The 18,241-nt window shown below is 40.9% G+C and overlaps 1 protein-coding gene across 17 annotated transcripts in view; it reads right to left on the bottom strand.

Annotated features, from left to right (window-relative positions):
• Nckap5 (NCK associated protein 5) overlaps positions 1-18,241 on the bottom strand; it is a 915,317-nt gene that overhangs the window by 56,709 nt on the left and 840,367 nt on the right. For all 17 annotated transcript variants that reach the window (XR_002386357.2, XM_021236818.2, XM_087195889.1 and 14 more), the window contains 2 exons: positions 9,465-9,779; positions 6,840-6,976 (listed from right to left, as the gene is read on the bottom strand). Coding sequence is in view for 16 of the 17 variants with exons in the window: in XM_021236818.2 (XP_021092477.2) it covers positions 6,840-6,976; positions 9,465-9,779 (452 nt within the window). In the remaining variant the exon portion in view is untranslated. The remainder of the gene's footprint in view (positions 1-6,839; positions 6,977-9,464; positions 9,780-18,241) is intronic.

Genomic DNA, 18,241 nt, shown 5'->3' with positions numbered 1-18,241 from the left:
CTCTCCCAAGAAGCACCATTTGCCCAGAAGCTGAAGCCAAGGAAAGCTCCTTGGAAAGGGGGATTTGCAGAAACAGGGTAACAAAAGTGAGTATATAGAGAAGAAAATTCACTTCATTTTTCAACAAGATTAGTTTAAGGAGCAATTTTTCCATTCACCTGGACCCACAGCCATAACCCGCTGTTTCTTTGTGGCTCTGCCCACAAGCTTGTTAAGCCCACATTAATGAACTCATTTAAACAAGCCCACATTAAAATATGAACTCTTGAGTAAGTTCTGTCAGGCCCATGCACATTCTCATTTGGAGTCACAGAATTTGACTTAAACTGGATCCATTTAAAGGACATTTTCAAAATGCCTTTAGGCCACCTTCACTATCTCCATCTTTGCTTCCTTTACAGACTCACCCCTGGAACCCTACTGTCAGAGGGAGGGACAGGATCGAATTTGAAGACTGTGTCCCTCCTTTCAAAATAAGCAACAGATAGAATTATGGACCTCCTCCTGACATAAAGTCATCCCTCAGTATTTGGAGGAATTGGTTCTAAGACCCCTGATGAACACTCAAGTCCCTCATATAAAATGGTATATTTGCATGTGACACACACAAATATACTTTGTTTAAACTGTCTCTAGATGACATATAACACTTAACATAATGTAAATGCCATGTAAATAGCTGTTTTGGGACTGAGAAGGAAAAAAAGCCAAATATTTTTGATCTATGGTTGGTTGAACCTGTGGATGCAGAACTGGTGTTTATGGAGCCAAGTGTGTGCTTTTCGCTTGGCTTCTAAGGTATCGTGTCCCCAGCCAGCCTCCTCCCTCACAGCACGCTCCTGCTCTGCCTCCACCTGCCAGTCCTTTCTTCCCCTGACCTCTGAGGTGAGAGGATAAGGTTCTCACTCTCTCTCCACTCCTGATCTCACTTCCTCTCCTAGCTTTAAATGCTGTCCACATGTCTAGCCTGACCTTGTCTGATGCACTCCAGACTCAGTCGACTTCCATGAATCACCCCCACCTGCAGGTTTCATGGCACCTCAAACTAGCTTGTCTGATGGGACTCTGTATGTACCTCCCCACCCCCAACATCAGCTGTCTCCACTTCAGCCCATCACATTGGCCCTTCTGGACTCCATCCTTGACCACTTGTTCTCCCATGGCCACCTCCCTCAAAAGGTGCATCAGTGAATCTGACTGTGCTCTTAATTAAATTGGGAATCAGGTCATTTTTATTCCCTGACCTGTACAATGAGCCCTGAGTGAGTACTCATACTTAAATCAAAATTAATTAAAATTTTAATAAAAGGGAAAAAAGAGAAATAGTCCAAGTAGGAATTCTTAGGAAAAGTAGAACAAAACTTAAATTTGAAAACTCATTTCCTTCTTGCAATGGTCATGTACCCAGTGCATAAGACCCAGGCAGACATGGAGCATTTCCACTGCTGCAAGAAACCTATCAGCCAGTGCTTCTCATTCCCATTCGCCACCACCCGCCCCCCACCCGGCCCACACTGCTGGAGTTTCCTGCCTGGATGTTGGTAACACCCTTCAGCTGACATTGCTTCTTCAGTCTGCACAAGAGGGCAGTGATCCTTTGATCCTTTGAAAATGTCTCAGGTCATGCCGCTTCTGTGCTAAAGACTCCAAAGTACTTATGTATATTTCTTAGAGCAGAAGCAACCAAAAATTCTGGTCTCCTTACTCATGTGATCTCATCTCGTTCATCTTCTGATTTGTTCTCTCTGCCATCAAGACAGATGCCCCTGTTCAGGCCTCAGGTCTGGGCACAGACTTCTCCCTCTGCACACTGCTCTTCCCTCTTCTCCATCAGCTCTGCACAAAGGTACCGTCTCAGTGTGGCTTGTTCTGGCTGCTCTATCTGAACTGTAACATCTCTTTTACCCAGTACTTCCTTTCTCCCTCTACTCCACCTGTCTTTTCATAGCACTTACGTTCTTTGAACAAATGGCACGCATTTACTACAGTAGTTTATTATGTCTCTTCTCTACTGTATGGCAGAGATCTCTGTCCATATACTCACCTGGCCCCATCACCTGGCTCAATTGCTCAATAATGAAGAGGCAGACTTTTAGAGCTGGAAGAGGCCTGGAAAACTGTTCTTTGAGTGGGCAGGTGAGGGTTGGTGAGGTAATTCACTGTGGACCCCCAGTGAGCTCAAGGAAAGAACTAGGACTAGAGCTGGCCTGGCCCTAGGTGCCTTTACCTGGCAAGCACAATGAATCCCTTTTCCCTTCATCTGTCACAACTGGAAGGGACACTGAAGAACCACAGAGAGCCATGAGAGATTCCTAACTAAAATATCAGAGCTATTTGTCATTTCTTTTTGGTAAATACTATTGTTTGAATATGGTTTGTCTCCAACAAAATCCATGTCTAGCATGATCCCAATGTAATGGTGTTGAGAGGTGGGCATTTGGGATCATGAGGGATCTGCCCTCATGAATGGATTAACACAGTTTTCAAGAGAAGGGGTTAGTTCTCATGAGAGCAGACTGTCATAGAGCCAGATAGCTCCTTCTCCCCCTGTTCTTCTGCATGTGCTTCCTTCTCTTACGCTTCTTATCATGAGGACCTCACCAGAAGCTGAGAAGATGCTGGTGCCATGCTCTTGGACTTCAAAACTATGAGCTACATGAACTCCTTTAAATCACTTAGTCTTAGGTATTTTTTAGGAACGGAAACAGACTATGACAGTAAGCCTTTGTGTGATTCACCCATCAGTCCTACTTCCCTGATGACTTGTAAGAAGCAAGGAACAAAGTGATGGGTTCAGAATAACTGACTATTCTGATATGTCAGTTTTACTCCCCCTTCCATCTCCATGCTACAAACACCAAGGTAATCTGAGAATTAGAAATACAAAGGATTGCTACATTACATTTTGCCCTAAAGTAGCATCAGTCTTATGTCAAAGAAGAAAATTATGGTTCCATCATATAATTTCTAAATTAGTATTTGGGAAAAAACTAACTAAGAGGAGAAGAATAATCCTTCATTGCATCATTAAAAAAACTTCTAAAAATACAGAATGATTAGAAGAAAAGCAGACCACAGATTATATTTGTGTTAGGGGTTCATCTGTCCTCATATTGGTAAGGATATCTGATATATATATATATATATATATATATATATATATATATGTATTCAAATGACAAGGGATGATGATAATTTTTCTACTGCTGGTTTTGATCAAAGGAAAAAGACAAGGAGGGAGCTTCAAAAGGACACATAGACCTGTTTCATAAAGGCACAGCTACAGGTCTGAGCTACACAGCATGATATTAGCAAAGAGCCCAGAAAGCTCCATCCGTGGCCCACTGGATGATTTAACTTGCCAAAATATTTAATTAAGAGCAAAGTTATCTTTATAGTCATTCCTTCATTACTGAGATAACTCAATTGGAAGCTGTTTTAGAGATGTTAGATCTAGAATAAAATCCTTACAGGCTACACTGCAATGTCATGAAGATTACAGCCGGAAACAAATTGATGCACATAGACAATCTTCTGTACATACCAGAAAATTAGATCTCGGGAGAGATATGGAGCTGAGATGTAAAATCAAGGCGGGTGGGGGCTGGGCACGGTGAAAAGCAGACTCAGCGTCTTGCCAGAGAGAGGAGCATGCTCATGCCTGGTGCTCCTGGGCGTTGCCTGGAGCGGGGCTCCTTCGGGTTTTCACTCATTTCCCCCTTTCAGCTTCAGAATCTTTATTTTCATAGTCCAGAACACTGTCACTATCACTGCTACCCCTGGCAGAGTATGTACATATTTTTAGTACCTGACCCTAAAATGAGTAATATGAGACAGTGAGAACCGTTCACACAAGTATCAATGGGGCTGAGTATCTGAAGAGGATGTGCGACAGTTTACACCTTCGTGTATAGTGTTTGTGCACGCATTTCCACCTCCACTGCCCAGCCCACCTCTACCCAAGAAGAACTCTGGCCTGCGGTTTCTCTGCCTCCTCCCGAGGGGCTACCACAGTATTCATTCACTGGGACTGCAGAAATGGACCTGCAAGAATAGAGCCATGGAGGTCACCCTGCCATTGTCCCAGGCTCAGGCAGGACCCCGAAGTCACCCACTCTGCACTTTGCATACTGCTTTGGAGGTCTCATTTTTCTGAACTGCCTGTTGTGAGCCACTATTCCAAACCTAATGGCTTATTTAGTTAACTGATCTCATCATTAGTGTTCAAGTATGTGAGAGCATTATAAACAAGAATGTTGGGAATAAGAGAAGAAATGTTTGCCTACTTTATAACTTCTAGGCACAAAATGAAGGTAGCCTTTAGGAAATAGAGCAATGGCTGACTCTCCCCCCACCCCATTTGTCCAATCTATGGATAGATAGTTCATGGGTCATGGGGCTCAGTCTCCCCTCTTGCTCACAGGCACACATAGCCTATTGTCCGGGATGTTACTTGTGCAGCAATAATGCTATGTTCGGCAGTTGCTGAGCTGGTTGATATTACAGGAACCATTTTCCCCTCTGCACACAAGTAGAATATTGGATTGAGGACTGCAGCTGCTATTGGTTGTGTCAGGGGAAAAGGGTGATATTTGGGCTCCTCTTTTATGTTTGTAGATTACCCTCTTGGAGCTGGTTATTCTCCTCTTAACGTGAACAGTTTTGGAATGAATTCAAAAAGCTTGTTTGGAAAGGTGTCATTTGGATGGGAATTAGAATAACACATTTTAACATATTTTAGGTTATAAGCTCCCTCAGCTGGGGTTATAAATTTAATCATTCCGTTTTTTCATTCCTTCATTTGCTTTCTCATTCACCAACTTACTCAACAAGTGTTAGCTGAGTACGTACTCTGTGCCAAGCAGTGGGCTAGGTTCTAGGAATGCAGAGCTCAAACTGGGATACATGTTGACCAGGAAGAATATGTCCTTGAGAGAAGACAGGGGAAATAAGATTACAGGCTGTGGCTCCCAGGGAACTGGTGTCCAGAGTTTAAAAAAATATTCTTGGAGCACTTTTTGGGTGTGATGTGACATATTCCTTCATCTTTTCATTCAACAAACACTAACTGAGCCATCAACTGAGGTGGGTTCTTGGACTGTCAAGCTAATTCTGGCTTCCAACTTTCCCTCCCTGGCAGTCACTGAGGCAGGGTTCAAAGTTCCAAGCCACAGTGGTAACTTTTATAAATCAAGGTAGGATTGCCAGTGAGCACAGCTAGCACAGGATGAGGATGAAGGGGACTTCAGAGAGAGTGTGTACTGGTGGATGTGCATATAGTGTGAGCACTGCCTGCCAGAACATGTGAAGAGGACAGGTCCCCTCTGGGCCACCACTCAGTTTCTTTATTTTTACTTTCTTGGAATTTCTCAAACTCCTCTGCCACTGTCAACTGTTGGCTCCAAACTGGTATCTTCCACCTCCCTTCCAACTCAAGAGTATCTTAAGAGGTTCTTCGTTTTCCAGTCATTAAAGCAAGTCCCATGGGACAGTAGTAGCATTGCTACTACTGTGTTCTGTGAGCCAGCAGCATTAGTGTCTCCTGGAAATGCACGAGAAATTTTTAGATTTCACATATACCACTTTACACATGTGTAGCCTTCCAGCTGATTCAGATGTGCTTAGGTTTGGAGACAATTGATTTGGGGAGCCCCTAATGGTTCTGTGTTTAATTTTAAGGCAGGGCAGAACACAAGAGTTTGCTGCTTTGCCTTGCAAAGTCACTTCCTGTGGAGGCAGCCCTTCCAAGAACGAGACAGAGAACTCAGAGGGCCCAGTTTCAGCCTCTGTTCCACACACACTTTCACTAGTATCCTGAAATTGGTCAAGGACATTCCCAGAATTGGTATTCTCTGCAGTACATTGAGGCTGTGGGTCCAGAAATCTCTCTCTCTGCTTGTCCATGCTTTCATTTCCAGGCTGAGGCACTCCAAGTGGAGAGAAGATTGGTTACACTGGTTGTAGGAACCACAGAAGTAGGAGAATCTTGGCCATTCCTCACCCTCACCAGTGATAGCAGGGCAGAAACTAGTAAAAATTTTGAAGGAGCTCCAGATGCCACATGTGAGAGAGCCAAAGCAGCAAAAGTGAGAAGGGAGAAGGAAGGGCTGAGAAGCTCCGGTAATTAATCTCTATGACCCTCCTCCAACTTTCTCACTGCCAGGTACCACCAAAGACCTTAAAACCCTGAAGGATGTCAGACTCAGGAGGAGCTGAAAAATAGGGAGCAGGCTAAAAATGGTCAAAGTCATAAGCTGGAAGAGGAAAACAGAACTGAATACCAAGTAATGCTCAAAGGATGAACAAAGAGCCCCCTGAGCCATGAGCTCTTCCTTAAAACCAATCACATGCCAGGAAGCTTATGTTACGTGTATCATCTCAGAGTAGAGGAAGAACCCATAGGAAAAATGGTGGACACTGAAAATATTCATTCCTCACGGACCCTGGAACATCACATGACCATTCCAAATTTATTTGCCCTGGAAAGGATGGAATTATACTTTCTTTCCCTGTCTCATGGGAGCAAGGTGAAGGAAACTGCTGAGATAACAACAGGAAAAAATCTGGAAGATGCCCCTTTAGCTTGGGAAAGTGCTCATTCCCCAGTGTTGAATAAGAGGAGAGCATCCATACCGTAAGAATCTGGGTGTATATTAGAGGCACTTTGAATTCCTCAGAATAAAGGTATCCCAAAAACTCACAGTATTTCTTAATACAATTCAGAGAAAAGGTTGAGCCTTAGATCTTCATACTTAATAATCGGACAACAAATTTAATTTACAAATGAGTTCAAGAAATTCATTTTCACAGTGGCTGCCTCCCTTCCACTGGCCACTTACCTGCGTCTCAGTAGCCGTACCATCACTGCCCCAGTCTGGAAGTGGTTTGCCTGCCACCGTGTCTTCAGCATAGTCAAGTGATGAGCAAGTCTGAGACGTCAGCTCTGCTTCATTCTGCTTTTGGAAACTGTTTTTTCCTAAAAGAGATAATGTATATCAAATTACAAATCAACTATCAACCTTTTACCACTTTGGAGAAGGAGGTGGGAGATATTCAGAAATCATTAAAAAGGTTTGAATACAGTCAAGGTTGAGTTTCCTGCAATTCTGTCCCCTGCAGTCTGTGCCACCTAAAATATCTGCATAATTAAGTACACATATTTATAAAGAAAGCCCACTTTGGCAATCCTGAGGCAAACTGTCCTGGAACCCAGGGTTTTACAAAAGACATTGAGATTTTTCAGGTTAGGAAAGGTTCAGAAGGCTGACTACTTGTGAAATACTGAGGTTATCCCTGATATAATGTTATTTATCTGACAACAAACAGATTTTGGAGAATATCTCAGAGCTCTCACTGTGTGAATAGGTATTGTCATAGTTTCCAAAGGAAAGATTCAAATTTTCAGGCTTTCACAAACTTAAGGCCAGGGAACATTTATTTTCTTACAATACCTATTAAGGTCCCTTTCAATAAAATGTGTGGGAGGCTTTGCTCAGAGGTTCTTAAAGATCTTTCTGGGCAGCATTCTCAAGCTTAATGGGTTCAACAAGCATACACATCACTGGTGCTTCTGCTAAGTTGTGGGTTCTGATTTGGAAGTGGTGGGGTGGGCTCTGAGCATCAGCATTTCTGACAAGTTCCCTGGTGATGTTCATGATGCTGGCCCATGGACCACACCTGAAGTAGGAAGGGTGGAATTAGTGGAGAATTATTAAAGAACATTTCTCCACTACCCATAATAGGAGATTAACCTGTAGAGTGTATTCCTTCTTCCTGCCAGAGAGCAGATTTGCTATTATTATTCTCCAGCCTCAACAATTATGAACAGGACATGCTGTGACAGCTTTTCCACAGTATTTTCCTCCTGAGGAGAAGCAAACTCACTGTGTTTTTATCAGTCTTGAGAGACTGATACAATGACTTCCATTTTTAAGATGGGATAACAGAAAATCCCACTTAGATGTGTATGTTAAACAGGAAGTGACTGCTGGAAGCAGGCTTAATTTCATTTTCCTTTTGTTCCAGCTACTTTTCTAATCTCTAATTTTTCACATGAATAACAAATGGTCACTGAAAAAAGAGAAGCTTTGTTGAAACTATGCTGCCTGTGGACCACAGATATCATATGGTGGACAGGACATTTAAGGATGGCTGACCCCAAAATGTCCTGCCATGTTCACCTGGCTTTCTACCATATGCTACTTTTTAAAAAACAACTCTTCATGACAATTTAATTAAGACACAAACCTTAGAAATCTAGTGCAGTGAACATTACAGCAAGATCAGAACAATCTTTGTCCTATCCCTTTCTTTCGAAGCAATTCAAGGCTTGTGGTTTCTATTCAATTTGTTATAATGACAGTGTTTAATCATGGAGTCTACTCGGCAGCCCGCTGCTGAATTGAGGTCACACATGTGACTATTCAGGCATAGAGCATATAATCTATAACTAAGATTTTGCCCCTGAGACTCTGGAGGCTGTGTCATTAATTAACAATGCACTTATTTCTAGAATAATGTGCATTACCACCTTTAAAAATGGACCTGGGGCTGGGAATGAGCAGGAGTTAGCAGTCAAACATCCATAGCATCTGGTATTACGGTATGGAGGAAGAACTCAGCTATGGGAGTAGTCCAATGCATTCATTTAAAGACACTTAATTACAAGTCTTCTCTTCAAATTTCTCAGAAACCTATAGTATAATCTCCACTTGCAACTCCTGTCTAATTATCTAATTGTAAATGAAAGTATTCAATTCGGAGTTGTAGTTTATACACTCATGCATGTCATCAGAGCAACAGTAGTCACACATGTTAGAAATTATTTAGTGTCATCCTAGCCTGCAACAGATATTTTTAATCTTGAGGGAGCCATGAAAAATCTTTGACCCTTGGCCTGACTCCTTTAATCACAGAAGCTTTCTTCAATTGACTGAGATGATGGATAGTGCTTCTCAATGGAAAGGCTTGCTGTTTCTTCCCACTGTGGCCACCTCACAATCTACTGCTGATCTACCAAACTAAGTCTTTTATAGCTCAACATATAAACATAAATAAATAGGATAGGAATATGTCAGAAGATATACGGTTTCTGGTTAGAGGGCAAACAATATTTTATTTACATTATATCTTGGATATAGATCGGTTTATATTCAAAGTTTTATAGAATAAAATCCCATGAATATGTTCATGATTTTTCCATAATCAATTTATATATCCATATAACAGTACTTATACATTTTCTTCCCTTTATGTGTGTGCACTCCTTAAGGTAACACTATGAATCAATGATGCTTTATATATACTGTTTTAGTTTTTGGTGGAAGACATTAGGGATGTTCAAAAATCCTCATTTCCATAGGACAGAGGTCACTGACTTACACTTCTTCTAGTGGAAAATTTTCCAATTTTGTCATTATGGGCTGGGAAAAAAAATCTTTTTTGAGAGGCCACTGACATTTTACCTGAGGAGGCTGGCTTGGGAAGGAAACTCTGAGGTGGCTGCATCCCTCTGGCCACCATGATGGGGTCTGATGTGGAATGAACAATGGCCGTCTCTGTAGCAAGCCGGCTGTCTGTAGAGGAAGGCACTTCTTGTTCAAGGGTTTGAGCTCTGATGGAGGAGGCTGAGGACGGGGCTTGCTGGACAGACAGGAGGGGCTTGCTGTCCTCTGAGGAGTCCGGCTGGCATGTATACCGTCCTGTCACACGATTTCCTGAGTCTGGGAGTGGGAAGGTTCCAATGCCACTGTCCAGTGTTCTCATCTGGCAGTTTGATTCTGAGACAGAAACAGAGAGGAGATAGAGAAGGCTCACCAAAAAGGTTGAAAAGATCACTGATATTTGGGTGTGATCTTGGAGAAGGCGATACCTAGAAAGAAGAATTTATAAGAAAAAGAAAAATAATAAACATTTGGAAATAGTGTGGTGAATTTCCAGTGAGGTGCATGAAACAGACCTTTAATGGAACATGAAATGAGCCCCTTCCAAATGAAGTAAGAAGGCCATCCTGTTCCTGGCAGTAATAGTTAGATGCATGTATTTCCTAGATGGTTCAGTAGAGTTATAATAGAAAAGGAGTGGTCATTAGCAACCAACAATTATTTTTGATTATCCTGATTTCAACCTGGGAATCAAGTGACTTCAATTAGGTGAAATTTATTAACTGAAATAAAATGAGTAATGTCCATATATAACAAATCGAAATGATCACCTAACAAAGGTAACTGTGTATCTCCTGCATGAATTACCACCCATTCAGCATTTAACTCAATCTTTAGCCTCTCAATTTGACAGTCAGGACAAATAATTCACACAGCACACGGTCATAACATCACGTATCATGTGAGCTTCTTTTGACCCCGTTCCACTTGGAAGTCTTCCTGAAAAAACGCAGGAGCCACTTTCAATCTTTCTCACTTTATGCAATGACAGAACTCATCTGTACTCTTTAGGGTTCTCATTACTTTTAGGGGATCCCACTATTCTCTAGAATTGTGCAGATTTTACCATGTTTCTGTCATATTGTTAATTATGTTTCCTATATTTTAAATTTCTGAAATGGTGATGTGGCTTATCCACACCAATGAGTCAGCTTCCAACATCTCACTGTCATCCAGAAATTCTCCATTCTTACAATAACATCTTGGAATGCAACTTCCTTAGCTTTATTTTAAAAAGCCTAGTACTGGGTAAGAGTTATAACTTAGCACTGTTAGGTATGGGTGGAAATATAAATACAGTATAAGCTTTAGATCAAAAGCTCAAGTGCCGGGGATTTAGCTCAGTGATTTCGCTGCCTGCTGTGCAAGCACAAGGACCCGAGTTCGATCCCTGGTTCCAAAAAAAAAAAAAGCTCAACAGCTACCATTTCTTTGGTGCTTTATAGAACAGTGGCTTATGATGTGGCCTCTGCCAATAACTGATAGTGTGAATCTTCTTACAAAAGCCTTAACCTCTTGGGATCTTCACTTCCTTGTAGGGCTGCTATGGGTATATGTTGGGCACCATATCCCTAGAATTAAGAATGACACCTAGCACACTGTGAGATAGCCAAAGGAATGAAATAATAAATGACAATATATACAAAGTGCTTAGTCTGTTTGTTACACATTAGTAGATATCTCATAGGTAAATAGCTTATCCTTAAGTACCTTTCATACACAATCACATTTGATGCTCAGCAAACATTAGAAAATGTTCATCTCTTCCAGCCCCGCCTCCCCACTAAAAAAGCCTCTTTGCTATGAGCAAGTAATGGAATTCTGGGAATTTCCCAATACCAAGGTAAAAACATGCAGGTTTTTCTAGGTTCTAGTCATTTGCTGCTTGGTTTTGAAAGTACCAGGAAGATGAAGACGCCATTGAAGGAGAGGCTTCAATTTCCACAGTGATCCTGAGTAGGAAGATGCAGATCATATCCTCACCTATACGGTGTTACCTTCTTCTATGCCATTGGATCTCAGGGTTTTGTCATGCGCTGTAGGGTCCTTGACTCATGTATCTATGTTCCAAAAGACATTTTTCTCTCCCAGGATCACAAGCCTTGAGGTTTAGCCCCACTCATTTTAGTTTTACTTTCAACCAGCCTTATAGGTTATTCATTATTTCCTCTATTTATTTTCTGATTACAGAGACTTCATTGTTCTAAGATGGCCTTTTCGACACATGGTTGCTGCTTACACGGAAAGGCATTGGCAGAAGAGTTAAGGGGTAGGGGAAACCCTGCCATTTGGACTTCTCTGACTTTAAATTTTAGCCTAGATATTCAACTCTTCAGGTTTAGCATGTCCATGTATTGTATTTGGGGCAATTCTAACGTCTGAACATTTCGGACTTTACATAGGAGTAAGTAGATCATGATGAAAACTGACCTAGACTTTGGGGTGGAAATTAAAGTCTAATAGGATGTGAGATGTACTGGAAACTATGTATCTCAGACTGCCTGCCGGAATAGTTTATTCCCAGTATGTTGTCCCTAGCAACAAGCCCAAAATCCAATCAATCAAGTATTGACCCTCAGGGGGGTGGATACGGGGTCCCTACCCCATAAAATAGGACTGCAGTCCAGATTAGGTGAGCACCCAGCTCTGACCCCCAACTACATCAGTGGCTTTCTATTGCTTCCTTTTGCAAATGAAAAGTACTTTTGCTTTGCACTGGTCTTCTCTGGCTCTTTCTATGTCAGAGAGAGAGACCAGCTCAGTGAGGGTGAATCTGGGGACCCCTAGACCCCAAAATCACCAGAAATAATAGGGGCAACTACAAGAAATATGGCAGAAGAGAGATTTGGGGTAGAAAAAGTGGCAAAGAAAGCTCAAGTCTGGTGCCTTTCACAGCACAACATTTTCTGACACCTGTCCCCTTATGTTACTTTCCTTTCCCATTAATACATAATATTGCCATACCAGAATCTACACAATAGGACTTTCAGAATTCCTGAGTTCTCTCATAGTTTGAGAATTGTGTGCACTGACATTAAGCTCAGAAACCACTATTAAGGCCATTTTTTATTTCTAAAAATTCCAGATGCCAATGTAGAGAATGTGAAGACTCGTTTACAAGCACCTATGAAATGAGACGTAGACATTCAGGGTCTCAGATATATGCCAAATTTCACCCTCCAGCAAATTTCTTCAGAATGCACACAACTTGGGAAACAGGAGTTTATATCAAAAATGCTGACCTGGCCTTTATGTAGTTTTTCTTTTCTAAAGCACTATTAGTTTCTTGCAGTTTATAAAAATATCGTAACCTGAAAAAGTGTTGGATACTATACTTCTGAGACCAGTTTTTTCTTCTCAGAGAATTATAAGAACTCACAAAATAATTAAATGGCTGTATTAAGAACCAAGTTCAAAGTGCCAGCCCGCCTTGAATCTTGAATGGGATGACTTGGTCTTGCTCGACAAGTGCTGAGCTCACATTTGTGGCTGTGAGTGCAGTACCAAAAGGGTCCCTTGCTAACGAGTTTGAGGGTCGAGTCGCTTGAGGCACCAGCAGGCTTCACTCCTCCAAGGTCACCAGCTACATCTCTGACCTTGGCCAGGCCTCTCACCTAGTTCCATTGCTCCATTTGCCCTCTGAGAGTCCCTAAAGGTGGCTTCTCATGCTTATCGCCACCAGTGCCCTCCAGGTATTTCATTAAATGACTTGAGACACTGCATCCCAGTCCTTTCACAGTCATGGCACACACAGAAAATAAATGGATTACTGAGAAAATAGCTAGCTCTTGGGACCACTAGCCATCGGAAGGCTCTTCATCCCAGCAAACCCAGGACCCAGGAAGGGCACGTCAGCAGCAGAATAAGCAGTCTTTTACTTACACAATGGACGCAGAGGGTTCTTTCACCAATACTCCAAATACATGACTTTGCAAATATATGGCATGCAAGGAGATGAATTTTTTTTATATTAAATTCTTTTATTGGTACATTGTAGGTATACAACACAATTACATTTCTCATTGGGAGTTGTACCTTTACATAATGCATCTTGGTTCTTATTTTTTCCCCACTCCTAGCCCTCCCTTCACGGCCTCCACCCTTCCCTATTTACAAAGACTTTATTTCCATTTTTTCCATTTCTCATCATTTTTCCTTTCCCTTCTTTCCTTTTCCCTGCCCCTCCCCCTCCCCCTCCCCCTTTGGACCTTTTCTTCCTATTTTACATTATCGATTATTCATTCTAATCATTGGTACATTTTAGGTATACAATATAATGACATTCATCATTGGAAATTTGTACCTTTACATAGTCTCTCTTGGTTGTTATTTTTCACCCTTGCCCAGCCCTCCCTTCAACCCCTCCAGTCCTCCCTATTTACAAAGATTTTGGTCCTATTTTTCCATTTTCAAGGAGATGAATATTTTTTAGCCTCAGTAGCAGGTACAGGACTTTCTGTAAAGCCTTCCTTTATTGGGAAGAATGTTAAGATAGCCCAGGTTAGGAACATCCTGTAACATCTAGCTCCAGAAGTGAGGAAAGTGACTATATACAAGAGGCAATGAGCAGCCAAGGGGCAAATAGTCAAGTGAGGCTCTGTGTGGGTCAGTGCCAAAGAAGAAACTGGAGAAATGTTTCCACTGGGGAATTTTAAGTGTCAATTTAGGGCATGCAATATAAAATCCCCACTCATTTTGCTAAGTTAGCCTGCTGCTCCCTGTATCCATTTACCTCAGATCACACTATCTTCATCCCAGGAATGTTTTGGGGGCTAGAAATGAACCCTGTGATTTACCCAGCACAATGCTTGCAACAAGTACACTATTAATTACTTAAAGAAAGTTCTCGAAATAGCTGTTATTAGACCATAAATGTCCTGGAGGCAGAAGTGGGTTTTATTCATTTCCTCCACACTCCCATGTATGACAGTTCCTGACATCATCCTTGCCCTAATCTAAAGTGTGAGCACTATGTGCACTAGACTGATGGAGTGTCTGATTCATCTTCAACTGGACCAGAATTCAGCACAGTGCCTAAGAGACTCATCCCTCACTGGTATGCAACTAATGAAAGGAGGGATGAAAAATCAACTATCTTTATAATGTTTTTTCTTATGTTCTGTGAATGTAAATTTTTTTCTTGAGAAATCTCAATCTATTTCTTTTTGTTCTGAATCCAGAAACCAAAGCAAAGAGCCGACTCCTTTCTCTGTTATCTGTTTTTCACATATCGTCAGACTCTATTAATTCAGATGGGCAGAGGGAAAATATCATTCAGAATTACTGAATACTGTAAAGACTGATTCTTTGTACTTTTGGATCCTTGGAGAAAGATGGGTGACCCTGACAAAGGACAACCAGCAGAATGCTGCTTTAGTCCTCCTTACACTTTGTGCTTAGCGCTCACAGTTTCATAGCCCTGAAGGTGTCATGTCTACTGAAAAACAGTGTCACTGTTATGGTGGCCGTCATACTCAGATGTTGAAGATGCCAGGCTGAATGCTGGTATCCTGTTTATTGCCAGCACCCACAGCAGTGGGAAAACTAAGCTCACTTCCTGGAAGCTGTCTGTAGCAAAGAATATCAGTACAGTAACAGTAACTTCTTTTATGCACTTACACAGAATACTGAATTGCATCCTTTTAAAACAAATTGTTCTCTTGCAGAAGCATGGTTGGCCATGCTTCTTCAAAACCTGTTTCATTCTATACTCCCTCACACCAACACTATCTTTATAAATAGCTGCAAAGGGAAGAGTTGATTTCTGACACTATTTCCATTAATGTAAATTTCCAAGTGAGTGGAATGTGAATGAGTGATGATTTTGGGTACTTGGGAACTACCCCTCATTCATTCCTCAGCTTTCTCGTCTATAGATTCAAGGGTCTTGACCTCACACAGGCACTACTGAACAAATATTTAATCATTTGAATTTGTAAGCCAAAACTCTTGGTATGATTACTTGTGTCCTTGGTAGACTTGAGAAAAGGCTAAATGACTCTGAGTATTCAAAAGACTGAAGTGAGACCAGTTTAGAGTTCAGAGCTGTAAAGTCTGAGCTTGAAGACCTGTTTGGTTACCTGTGGGTTATGCAACAACAAGGTGTTTTTCACAGGTATAATCATAGCTCATTTTAAAATAACCCAGGCAGAGTGTTTATTGTTAGGTAGGTCTGAAATGATCATTGAATGTCCATAAATGGTTGTCAGGGAGAGATGAGAGCCCCTACAGGGAGGTGATCCTTATACTGCCATGGCATCCAAAGCAAGCCAAACTGTCATCTGTGCAGTTACTGTTACACTGCGACACCAGCACATATTCCACTAAGCAATTATCCTGATTATTTCTTAAACAATTACCTTTTGGTAACCATTTATTTCCTTGGGGTTGAGTTCAGCAGAAGTATTAATAAGCAACTAATGAATATGGACCAATGTACATGAAGTTGGTTGCAAATGACTCATACATTAAAAACAAGGAAAGCTGGGAATGTGACACATGCCTGTAATCCCAGTACTCGGAGAGGCTGAGGCAGGAAGATTTCAAGTTTGAACACAGACTTAGCAACTGACTAACATAGTAGGATTCTTGTCTCAAAAAAATGAAAAGAAACACCCCCCCGCCACCACCAAAAATGTTTGGGCCTGTAGCTTAGTGTAAAGGCTCTGGGTTCAACCCCTAATACCAAAAGCAAACAAAAAACAACAAATAAACAAAAACAAGAGAGAATATTTTCTTGAGAAATCCATTTGGAGTTGGTACCCTGACAGGCTGTTTTTCTTCTTTTAGATAAAACCAAACCAAATAAGGCTGATGCTCTATTGTTTACAGACCCATGAAATTATCAGAGAACATTCCCAAGTTAGTACACCATGATTTTCAGTTAGGGACACTGGTACATCTGTCCTAAAAACTTCCATAGGTCTAGTGTTTCCTTTCTGAAATGCTTGAGGCCAGAAGTGTTCTTGCTCTAAAATCTGAAACTCTTTGAGCATCAAGTCAGCATTCAGAAATTTCAGAGTACTTTGGACTTTGCATTTGTAGATTAGGGATGCTTGATTTGTATTTGCTTCTGTGCAAGAATCTAGCCACTTATGGATTCAAATTACTTTATAACCACTTTTCTTCCCTCTTCAGCCTTCAAATATAGTAGGTCCTAATAAAACAGAAAATCTTGAAATTCAAACCATTTTTCCACCTTGAAAACTTCTATCAGATCTATAAAAACTTCACCCAGGCAAGCAATGAAGACTCAACACAATTCACCAGCCAGAAAGAGTAACTTGTGAGTATTTAATAAGCATATAACCTTATAAACTGGTACACTTTCCTATAATGCAAATGGTCATATAAATAAGTCTTTGTAGGAGTTATCTCCAGGTTCCTAAACATGTATAAGTTACGTGTGGTATTGGCAACAGAAACTTAAACCACAGATGGGAGAACAGATCTCTTTATTTGCACATCCTTCTTTTCATCTATATGGTTGAAAAAAGCTAAAAGAATGCAAGCCTGTTGCCAAAGCCAGGTCATTTAAATGTTGGTTATTCATTCTAAGTTTCCCCCATGGTTTTGTCAAAGTAGTCAAAAATGGCCATGCTTTTATGTATTCACAGCCATGGGATAACTTTTGGCTGTGGGATTAAGATTACCTTCTGGACGGGTAAATTCAACTTGATGCCTTTGGAATGCATAATACTTAGCCTCTAAATTTAAACTGGATTTAAGCTTTGTGACACTGGAAGAATGAATGTATGGAAGAACGAAAATTTGTTTTCCAGTCCTTTGTGCTTCTAGGAAATGATTATTAGAAAAAAATGTAGGGCATCAATAGTATAAAAAATTTGAAAAAAGGAAAAAAAGTGGACCATGAAATTTCTTTGGAAAGATGAAGAACGAGTTATTTAGAACAGTATGAAAGAAAGTGCTAGGTCACTACCTGGTAAACAGGTAGTCTTGGTCTGAGAGTAGCATCACAGAAATTCTTGTGTCAGATATGACTCCGGGGCATAAACTGGAAAGGGTTAGAAATATGTCCCAAATGCCCATGTAGGCTAGAAGTCACAGAAGTATTTATTGGATTTATTTACATATATATGTGGTACAACCCCTCAGGGAAAAAAAATTCCTTAAGATGTACTCCTTCTGGTCACTGATACTAAAATGACCTCTTTTAAGTTTGGGGGAAGGTTCTTGGTCTAATATTCTGGGATCTGCTGCACAACTCTCAAAACACTTTTTGACTTTATGTATTTTAATAATTATCTCCATACAGTCATCACTCCAGAGTGAAAAATGCTGAGATCCTCACATAGCTGTTTCACGTCTTGTTAGGCTACTAAGTCTGTGTTGGAAAACAATGGATAGGTTTATGAGAACTGTTTACTGTGATATACAGGAATAGGCTAATGTGATCACTGCACATTTATGGGATTTAGGCAGCTGATCTGACAAGAGATCTAGGTCCCAGACTCCTAGGTACTGTTTTGTGCATCATCGCTTTCAGCCCAAAGTCCTTGTTTTTGAGAGTAGAGTCTGCCAACTTCCCACAAAGCAAAGACTACCACTTAAACAGTTCCTTACTTATAAGTCAAGTGTTGTACTCCTTAACTTGATAATTTTCTAATAAAATTAATCGAGTTTATACAAACTCTGTTAGCAAATCCTTCTAAAGTACCATAAATGTAGAATCACAATGGTTCTAACCCTGATTTTTGATTACCATTTTTCTGATTGAAGAAATCCCAACTTATCTCTGTCTTTCTGCCCTGTTGTCTTTGCCTGTTTACTATCCATCA

The sequence above is a fragment of the Heterocephalus glaber genome, unplaced genomic scaffold (assembly GCF_053883595.1).
Source record: "Heterocephalus glaber isolate CG9 unplaced genomic scaffold, H.glaber_assembly_v1.0 deba00000347, whole genome shotgun sequence".
Taxonomy (NCBI): domain Eukaryota; kingdom Metazoa; phylum Chordata; class Mammalia; order Rodentia; family Bathyergidae; genus Heterocephalus; species Heterocephalus glaber.
Note: the sequence above shows the minus strand (reverse complement) of the source record. Positions and strands in the feature narration are given on the sequence as shown.